The sequence below is a fragment of the Elephantulus edwardii genome, unplaced genomic scaffold (genome assembly GCF_000299155.1).
Source record: "Elephantulus edwardii isolate Elephantulus edwardi_28Jun2011 unplaced genomic scaffold, EleEdw1.0 scaffold00567, whole genome shotgun sequence".
In the NCBI taxonomy this organism is placed as follows: Eukaryota; Metazoa; Chordata; class Mammalia; order Macroscelidea; family Macroscelididae; genus Elephantulus; species Elephantulus edwardii.
In genome coordinates, this window is record NW_006400317.1 from 184,411 (window position 1) to 195,424 (window position 11,014).

Genomic DNA, 11,014 nt, shown 5'->3' on the forward strand with positions numbered 1-11,014 from the left:
TCTGATACAGGCCATGGTCTTTGCAATCACTTGTTAAGCATCAGAGAGTTGGACAATGACCAAGGAGGATAGAAGGAGAATTGATGCCTTTGAGCTGTGGTGCTGGAGAATAGTATTGGGAGTACCATGGACTGCTAGGAAAACAAACAGATTGATCCTAGAAAGGGTTAAACTGGGTGGCTCCTTAGATTCAAGGATTCTGAGGCTCCGTCTAGCATACTTTGGACATGTTGTAAGGAGAGATCGGTCCTTGGAGAGGGTGGAGGGACAGCGCATGAGGGGAAGACCATCTATGAGGTGGATTGATTGAGTGACTGGGGTAATCGGGATGGGAGTGTCAGGCACAGGACAGAGCAGAGTTTAGGGCTGTTGTACATAGGGTCGCTATAACAACAACAACAACGATATATAATCCAGTACTGTTTTCCTTTATTTTCTTGCTCATTGTTCCATTTTAGGCCATCTTTTGGTGGGCTTTGTGTTCTTTTGACATACTACCGTTGTTTTGCAGTTTTGTTTTTAACTTTTGTTAATTTTACTTTTTCAGAGAGGATTGGTCCTTCCTTACTTTCTGACACTTAAAACCTTTAAGTTAGGTTGTTTTATAAATTTTTAATAGAGCTAGATATTTTCACATTCTTCTGCATGTCAGCTTGGGGTCCCTTGATCTATATTATATTTTAAAAAATATATTCATTAAGATGCCCTCTCTTACTGGCATGGTCCAAGTTGTTATGTCTTAACTGCTAAATTATATCATTTCCACTGAATCACCTGTATCATTATGTAACTGCCAAATTATATCATTATATATCTGAGAATTGGACTACTAAGAAAATAAGTCTGGTAGTGAGTGAAACTGAGTTTCTCCTTTAAGGCTAGGATTTTGAAACTCTCTCTCACATACTTTGGGCACATGGCCGGGAGGGACCAGTCCTTGGAGGACATCATGCTTGAAAGGGTGGAGGGACAGTGCAGGAGAGGAAGACCCTGGATGAAATGTATTGATACAGCAACTGGAGTAATGGGGGTAGGTGTATCGGAGCCAGACTGGCTCAGGATAGGGCAGGCTTCTGAGCTGTTGTACATGAGTCACACAACTCGATGGCACATAATAACATATTGACTTATAACTAACCATCACAGCTAACATCTCTTGCCTTACATATTAGGTGTTTGTTTTTACCAAATGTTGTTGTTGTTGTTGTGTTGATTGCTGTCGAGTCAGGCACAACTCATAGCAACCCTATGAACAAAAGGCCTTATCCAAGTTTATAGAGTTTCCAGAGGCATGTTGTTTAGGAAGTAGATGTGTAATTCTCCTCCCTCTTTGGTGTTTGTTTTAGGTGTTTGGATTTTTTTTAACTTGTTATAAATGTGAAATGTTGGGTAACAAGCTAGTTAGAAAATAGGTGTAGCCCAGCCACCTTAAAACCCTTCGTTTTCTATCCATTTGACCCTTCTCTCTGTTAATTCCTGGAGATCTTTCATTTTTTTAAATACTTTCTCTATAAAAAAGAAAACCCAAATTCATTTCTGTCGAGTTGATTCTGACTCATATGCAAACTTATAGGACAGAGTAGAAATGCCCTGTAGTTGAAATCTTTTCTGAAGTTGCAAATCTTTACTGAAGTATATCACCATATCTTTCTCCTATGAGTCATCTAGTAAATTTGAACTGTTTACCTTTTGGTTAAAACCATTGTACCAGTGGGACTTTTTTTAAAAAAGCTTACACTGGTTTATTTACAAAGTTTGAATATGTTGTTTTTCCCACCAGATATTTCCCATTTCCTTCATACACACCCTGTGTCAAATTGTACGACCCTATGATTAACCACCCCTTCCCACCCATCCTCACCAGTGGACTTTTATTGTCTGTTTTTCCTTTTCAAGAATGTCATGTAATTGGAATCATACAGTATGTAGCCTTTTCAAACCTGCTTCTTTCACTTATATTTCTCTTTCTCATTGTCATTGAGTCGGAAGTGACTCATAGTTGACTCTGTAGTGAGTTTCTGAGACATTTGAGAATATTGCCCTTCTTTTTCCCAAGGAGAACTCTTCCACTGGTAGATTTGAACAGTCAGAGTTGTGGCCTTTGGGCTAAGGCACAATTCCCTATAGACTATGCTACCAGAGCTCTTACCCACTTGCACATAGGGTTCCTCTATATCTTTCAGTAAGGAGCTTTGGTGGCTTAGTGGTAAGGAGTTGTACTGCTAACCTGAGGGCTCATAGTTCAAATCCACCGGTTGCTCTGAGAGAGAAAGATAGGCAGTCTCCTCTTGTGCAATATATTACCTTTGAAAATCTGCCGGAGGGTCAGCTATGAGTCAGTTCTGACCTGATGGTACATAGCAACTTGATGATTTTGAGTCCATAATAGTAACTTAGTAGCTCATTTCTTTTTTGATACCTCCCCCCCCCCATTTACCTACTGAAGGACATCTTGGTTACTTTCAATGTTTGGTGATTGTGAATAAAGCTGATGTAAATATTTGTGTGCATATTTTGTATGGATGTACATTTTCACTTCAGTGAATTAAAATTGCACGTAGGAGTGCAATTGCTGGGTTATGTTTTCTCCCAATGGGGCTTTACCATTTTGTATTTCTCCTAGCAATAAATGAAATGTAATTATCGTGTTACTCTGCGTTTTCCTTCAGCAATTGAGAGTGGCACTATTTTTCTTTTTTTTTTAGCCATTCCAGTAGGTTTGCAAGGAACTCTTGTAGCTTAGTGGTAAGGCGTTGCATTACCAATCCAAACACACACACACACTCTCTCTCTCTTCAAATTCACCAGCTGCACTGAGGGAGAAAGAGGGACAGTCTCCTTCCACGTGATTTACTGCCTCCGCAAACCCACTGGAGAGTCTGACTCTCTAACAAATAATAATAATAGGTGTGTGGAGGTATTTCATAATTTTTTTATGTTTGCAGTTGCCCTTTGTGACGTGAAAGAGCCTTGGTGGTATAGTGACTATAGTGCTCAACTGTTAATGTGGTTCTAACTCACCAAGTAGCTCCAATCAGAAAGATGTGGCAGTCTGCTCCTGTAAAGATTATAGTTTTGGAAACCCTTTATGGCAGTTTTCTTCTGTCATGCAATCCTAAAATGAGTTGGAATGGACTTGACAGCAGTTCAGTTCGGCTTTTTTATTTTGGTTAATGACAAATGACATTGAGCATCTTTTTTAAATTTTTTGTGTATATACCATCAAATCGGGTCTGACTGGGCACAGGAAGAGATTGTCCCTCCTTTTCCAGCAGAGCATCTGGTGGATTTGAACCCCATACCTCTGGGATTACAGTGCAGCTTCTTGCCACTAGGCCACCAGAGCTTCCTTGAGCATCTTTTCTTATGCTCAATTGCCATCTGTATATTATTGGTTAGGGTTGTGTGTTTAAATCTTTTTGCCCACTTTTAAATTGGCTTACTTCAGTATTAAGAGTTTTGCTTTTTAAAAATATATTATTATCTACATTAAATTTAAAAAATTACATTTTATACCATTTTAGCCCACCTATATTTGTGTGTGATGTGTATGTAAAAGTAAAAATGAAAGTTTTGGGAAGCGATATTTATACTCATTCCCATGAGTTTTACTCTGATATTTTCTATTTTCATTAGTTTTTTCAATGCTGTTGTAACTCACAGTATGAAAGTAATAGTCTTACACAGTGTCTACAATTTGTACCATCCCATCAAACTCAGCGACCATTGTGGTGGTTTTAGCTCAACCCTTCATCGCGTTTCTGAGGCTGTAAATCATGAGAGAAGATTGTCCATCTTTTTCCCTCACATTCATACTGCTCGAGAGATGCAACCTTTGGGTTAACAGCACACCTCACAGTGAACTATGCCACCAGAATTCCCTGTATAATCTCATAGCATAGTAATGTTGTTGATTGCCTTCGAGTTGAGCATGACTCATAGTGACCCCATGAACAAAAGGCCTAAAGCCCCTTTACAACTATCGACATTTATCAAAGTTCATAGAGTTTCCAGAGGCATGTTGTTCAGGAAGTGGATGCTACTTATGCTTCCAAAGCATGGTATTAATACCTTTTTATTCCTTCATATATTAGTTGCTTCCCCCTACCCACTTACACACTTGAATTCTTTCTCTACCTTTGTAGTTTTATACACAACTACTTTCCCAAGTAATTCCCCCCCCCCTTGTTCTCTCTGGACATGTGTGTATACTGAGATGCAGTAGTTAATGTGTAAACTTAAATCCTAGGCTTGAGGGCACTTTTCTGCCCCAGATTCAGTGCTTCAGTTGAATTTTCTTATAACTGAGGACAAAGCATAGGGATTGTTAATGACAGGTTGCGTCACCCAAGGTTGGTTTTTCTCAGTCTCTGAGGAATAAGCTGTTTGGGAAAAGGTGGTTGGCTAGAACATCTGCTTTTCTATCTCCTATTTTCTGGGGCCACTGGGCCTACTTTTCTGAGAAATTATGACTCTTGAATAAGATGATCAGTCTCATTCAATACCTATGGCCCTCTTCTCTTTGCAGTTTGCAGAGCAGTCCCTGATGAAGAATGCCATAAAAACATCAGAGGAGTCATGGATTGAACAGCAGATGCTGGAAGACAAGAAGCGGGCCACAGATTGGGAGGCCACCAATGAAGCCATTGAGGAGCAGGTGGCTCGGGAATCTTACCTGCAGTGGCTTCGAGACCAGGAAAAACAGGCCCGCCAGGTTCGAGGCCCCACCCAGGTAGGTCATGAGCTCTCTTGCCTTCCTGACTAACCCAGTATTCCCTTGCTCAAACAGGCAGAAAAAAAGAAGCTGATTAGACATCTGGGGAAGAAGTAAGTTTGTAGGTGCACTCAACCTCATTCCGGCTTTGGTGTTCACTTTTGTGCCAATAAACTCTAAACACCTAAGAAGAACAAATCTCCTGGAGATGTGTTATATAAGAGATAAATGGATGGCTTTGGAAGGACAGGCTTCTATTAAATGCCCCATGTTTGCCAGCCTTTGCTGAGGATATAAAAATAACATCTAGTCCACTCTGACCTCAGTGATCATGTCTATTGACAGAAATATATCTGTAGAGCCCTTCTCTCTGGCTGAAAGTACAGTTGAGATGGAAGATCTAGTCAGAATTCATTGAAGAAGGTTGAATTTTTAGTGCAGGAAGCGAGGAGAATAGACAGGCATTTGGGAACCTAAAAGAGTTTGGAGTGGTTGCATATGTTGGGAAGAACTGGTGTTTATTGAAGATCTATGTCAGCCATCATTCTCAGATTATGGGGTGTATCAGTGAGCAGGGCCAGGCTAAGAATATTGTCTTTATGATGCCTTTATTTTTTTTTTATTCTTACATAAAAAAACAACAAACATAAGTTTGTTGAGGTGCTGTGGATGAAATTTGGAAGGCAGGGTGAAAGGAATGAGTAGGGCTGTGAGTAAGGCTGTGCTGGGGCATAAGTTCATAGTATTAAATAGCATGGTCAGGGTAGGCCTCATAGCAGTTGATCAAGCAAAACTTTCCAGAAGGTGAGGAAGTTAGTTAAGTACATGTCAGGGGATTGGGCATTTATTCTGAGTGAGGCAGAAAGTACAGGAAGGTTCTTAGCAGAAAAGAGGCAGGATCTGACTTTTTAACAGAATACCAAGAATCCTGGAGTCAAAGCTGGTTCCTTTCCCATTCTTGCCTGCTGCCAGCCTCCTCCTCCTTTTTCAGTATGACATGCCACTGTGTCCTTTACCAAGAATTTCTGACAGGTGGAGTGGCCACAGCCATCTCCAAGACCATGGTAGCACCCATCAGTCAGATCAAGCTGCTGTTGCAGGTGCAGCATGCCAGCAAGAAAATCACCACAGACAAGCAGTCATGCCTTTGTAAAGGCATGGTTTGTATCCCCACGGAGCAGGGATTTCTGCCCTTCTGGCTTGGTAACTTGGCCAGTGTCATCTGATACTTCCCCACCTAATTCTCAACTTTGCATTCAAAGATAAATATAAGCAGATCTTCCTGGGTGGTGTGGACAAGAGGACTCAGTTCTGGTGCTACTTTGCTGGGAACCTGGCATTACCCAGGGCAACTGGGGCCACATCCCTCTGCTTTGTCTACCTTCTCGATTTTGCCCAAACGAATAGCAGGATCCAAACGGGAGTTAAAAAACCTCACTGACTAACTGGTTAAGATCTCCAAATCTGACAGGATTAGGGGCCTGTTCCAAGAAGCCTACTTCTGTATCTAAGACAGTGCAAAGGGAATCTCAGAACCCAGGATCCCAAGAACACTTACATCTTCATTAGCTGGATAATCACTCAGTCCGTCACAGCTGTGGCTGGCTTTACTTCCTACCTATTTGACACCGTTTGTAGTCCCATGATGATGCATTCAGGGTGCAAAGGGACCAATACCATGTGCATAGGCACACCAGACTGCTTAAGGAAGATTGCTCGAGATGAAGGAGGCAAAGATTTTTCCAAGGGTGCCTGGTCCAAGGTGCTCAGAGGCATGGGTGGTGCCGTTATATGAGGAAATCAAGAAGTTCACATATGTTATTTCCTAGTTTCTTCCTGTAAATGGGTATGTTATATAACATATCTTGATCATTCTTGATAGACTGTTGTCTTCAGTTTCAAGTACAGACTGATTGAAAATGGGAAGCAGTAATATTCACCTGACCAGTTCTCTCTTAAAGCCACTTCCATCATGATAATGATGATGAGACTTAAAGATATTTTTTATTTTAGTCACTCTTGATAAATAAAAATAAAACTTAACAGAATACTCTTGGATGCTGAGTGTAGAATGGAATCTAGAACATGGAGGTGGAAGCAGAGGGACTAATTAAGAAGAGGCTTACATCTTAGTTCAGGTGAGTGGTGATGGTACTGACAGTGGGGGTGATGAGGTACAGATTATGCATGTATGTTGAGGGTAGTGGTTGAATAAGACTTCTTATCTCAGAAGATGGTGGCGGTGGAGAGTACAGTGTGAAGAGCCAGAGGGATAGCAAGCTGCATAGAGACAAGAAACTAGAGAGTACTTCATGCTCCATAGGGACCAACCATCACAGTGTGATATGAGCAGTAGGAATTTGAATCAGAACTTTTGTAAACACATTATTTTAGAAGCTATAAAAACTTAATGCCCTGCCATGCCGCGATCCCATCGCGGACCTGGCAAAAACTGGAACCCGCTAGCTGAGCTACTTTGGGACTCACCTGAAAGGAAAAAGGTTAGTGAGGAAATTGGCTGAATTCTCTTAAGCCCCACTAAAACCTGGCGGGTCTGTTGCACGACATGGACAATAGGAATTGAATCTTAACTTTTGTTGAAACTTTTAGTATTGGAACTGTAAGAACACAGCCACAGTTGCACGGACTCGGCGAAAACCGGAAGCCACTAGATGACCTTCTATGGGACCCCGTTTGAAAGGAGAAAACTTAGTGGGGAAATTGGCTTAATTCTCTTAAGCCCCATTAAGACCCAATGGGTCTGTTGCGTGACGTGGACGGTAGGAATTTGTATCAGAACTTTTGTTGGATTATACTCAGAGCTATACGAGTGCATAGGCTCAGTTACATTCCGGGCTGCATTTTGGTCCGCACATGAGATCGGCAAAAGCCAGAAACTGCTAGCCGAACTTCTGAGGGACCCATAAAGGGGTAACCTTGGTGGGGAAATTGGCTGAATTCTCTAAAGCCTCACTAAGACCCAGTGGGTCTGTTGCGCGACGTGGACAGTAGGAATTTGAATACGAGCTTTTGTTGGATTAGACTCGGAACTATACAGGCACACAGCCTGGGTTGCACTCTGGTGCACATTTCAGTGTGCATTTCAGATCAGCAAAAGCCAGAAGTTGCTGGACCCATTTGAAAGGGGAAAGCTTAGTGGGGAAATTGGCTGAATTCTCTTAAGCCCCACTAAGACCCAGTGGATCTGTTGTATGACGTAGACAATAGGAATTCTAATAAGAACTTTTATTGATACAAATAGTTTTAGGAACCACAGGATCTTAAACCCGTACTGCTTTACGGAAATTTGACTGAGTCTTCACTGGTCCTGCTAGAGCCAGGACCCTGCTCAGGCAGGAGCCACTGGGCGAGGGTACTGGGTAGTGCTGCTGGGTAGGGGTCACTGAGTGAGAACTGCTGAGTGGGAGACGGACAGCTGGAATTTGATCAGGGACTTCAGTCGTGAGCACACCTGGGCAGCTAAGGTCTTAGAGAGGTCCCTCAAGTGCTTGACCACCCTGGTGATTATTTCACCCCCCTGCCTGCCCCACCCCATTTGGCTCCACACCTGTGCCTACACGACCAATCAACTTGCCTTAAATCCAGACCACCTGGATCTGACTTACCTGCAAAAGGCTGCTCTCACAGCCTCTGAACTGACCTTTTCCTTGAGTCAGAAATTCAGAGAAATTGTATTCAGATCAAGAATATATCAATGTCTCTAAGAAAACAAGCTACCCTACACACTACACAAATGGAAAACAAGATGTTACCACCAAAGGGTGACAAAGTAGCAATGGATTTCCTAAAGCCAGAAAGTCTCATGGAACTTTGTGACACAGAATTTAAAAGAACAGTGATTGAGTATTTTCAATGGATGAAAGACAAACTAGAAGAACTACAGGATACTACAAGCAGAAACGAAGAGAAGCTAAAAAACCAATCCAGAACAATGCAGATAAAACAAACAAGGCACTAGAGGGATTGGAAAAACAAGAAACCATAATCCAAAATATGAGGTCCAATGTTTCAGATGCTGTCAACATGATGAAGGGACACATAAGTAGAATTGAAGAGATAGAACACAGAACCAGTGAAATAGAAATGTCACCACTGATCTGCTAGAGCAAAAAGTAGAATCCAAAAAAGGAAAAAGAAGGAAAGCTAAGAATAATGTGGGACACCATCAAGAGAAACAACATGCGCATCATTGGAATTCCGGAACAGGCAGAAGCAAGTGAAGACACTGAAAAAGTTGTGGAAGAATTACTAGAGGAAAACTTCCCAGGCATAATGAAGAATGAGAGAATATATATTCAGGAAGCTGAGCAAACACCATATAGAATAGACCCCAAAAGGAAAATACCAAGGCACATCATAGTTAAATTTTCCAGAACCAAAGATAAGGAGAGAATCCTGAAAGCAGCAAGAGAGAAACAAAGAGTAACCTACAAAGGAGAACAGATAAGATTAAGTGCTGATTTCTCAGCAGAAACCATGCGTGCAAGAAGAGAATGGAAAGACATATATCAAACACTCTCAAAGAACGCAACTGTCAACCAAGAATACTGTACCCAGCAAAATTATCCATCAAATATGAAGGAGAGATCAAGATATTCCCAGAAAAACAGAACCTAAGAGAGTTTGTATAAACAAGACCAGCATTGCAGGAAACACTGAGAGATCTCCTTCCTACAGAGTTACCACAGACAGCAGCATGGATCAAAGTTAACTAGCAACACCACTAAAAAGAACTCAACACAAAATGAGAGCAACAAAACCCTGCATCTCAATAATCACACTGAATGTGAATGGTTTGAATGCACCATTGAAGAGAAGAAGAGAAGATTAGCAGATTGGATAAAAAACCAAAATCCATCAATATGCTGGCTACAAGAGACACACCTAAAAAAGTGAAGATAAAGAAAGACTAAAAATAAAAGGATGGGAAAAAAATGTACCAAGGAAATGGCAACCAGAAAAAAGCAGGAATAGCAATATTAATCTCCGATAAAATAAATTTCAAAGCAAAAACCATCACAAAAGGATGAGAAAGGTCACTACATAATGATTAAAGGGTCAGTAGAACAAGAGGACATAAAAATATTAAATATCTATGCACCAAAGGAAAGACGTGCAAAATATATTAAACAAACATTAACTAAACTGAAAAAGGAAATAGACAAACCTATGATAGTAGTTGGAGACTTGAGTACTTTTCTTGAGACAAGAAAAGATAGAACTACCAGGAAAAACCTCAACAAAGATGCTCAAGAATTAAACTACACAGTAAACCAACTTGACCTCATAGATATTTATAAGCTAATGCACCCCCCAAAAAAACACAGTATACCTTCTTTAATGTGCATGGAACATTCTCCAGAATAGATCACATTTTAGGTAACAAGGCAAGCATCAGTAAATTAAAAAACATAGAAATAATTCAAAGCAGTTTCTTAGACCATAATGCTACAAAATTAGAAATTGATAACAAGAGGATAAAGGAGGAAAAAAACATACATCTGGAAGCTGAACAACACCTTGCTTGAACATGACTGGGTACTACAAGAAATAAAAAATGAAATTAAAAACTTTCTTGAAACAAATGACAGTGAAAACACCACTTACCAAAACCTCTGGGAAACAGCCAAAGCAGTAATCAGAGGTCAGTTTATAGCAATAAGCAAACACATCAAAAGGCAAGAGAAACAGACCATTGACTCTCTAAACCAACATCTCCAACAAATTGAAATAGAACAGCAAGAAAACCTGACACCCTCTAAAAAAACCTGAAATTATAAAGACTAGAGCAGAAATAAATGAAATAGAAAACAGAAAAACGATTGAAACAATAAACAAAACTGGGAGTTGGTTCTTTGGAAAGGTCAATAAAATTGACAAACCACTAGCAAAACTATCAAAAGAAAAGAAGGAAAATACACAAATAATACGAATAAGAGATAAAATGGGCAACATCACAACAGAACCAACAAAAATATAAAGGCTAATATTGGATTATTATGAAACATTGTACACAAAAAATATGAAAATCTAGAGGAAATGGACAAATACTTAAAAATGCATGACCTACCTAAACTGACACTAACCAAAATTGAACATCTGAACAGACCCATTACAAAAGAAGAAATTGAAAAGGTAATATAATACAACAACTTTCAGCAAACAAATATAGGCAAATATCTCTCATGAACATGTTGTTGCTGTTGTTGTTATGTGCCATCGAGTCGCCTGCGACTCATAGCGGCCCTATGTACAACAGCCCTAAACTCTGCTCTGTCC

The 11,014-nt window shown here is 40.4% G+C and overlaps 1 protein-coding gene and 1 pseudogene across 2 annotated transcripts in view; both read left to right on the forward strand.

The window, feature by feature from the left end:
- The window catches only part of OTUD5 (OTU domain containing 5), a 68,691-nt gene that overhangs the window by 46,887 nt on the left and 10,790 nt on the right, over window positions 1-11,014 (forward strand). For both annotated transcript variants that reach the window (XM_006903321.1, XM_006903322.1), the window contains exon 6: window positions 4,529-4,732. In XM_006903321.1, coding sequence (XP_006903383.1) covers window positions 4,529-4,732 — 204 coding nt within the window. The remainder of the gene's footprint in view (window positions 1-4,528; window positions 4,733-11,014) is intronic.
- LOC102872304 lies at window positions 5,642-6,543 on the forward strand (annotated as a pseudogene).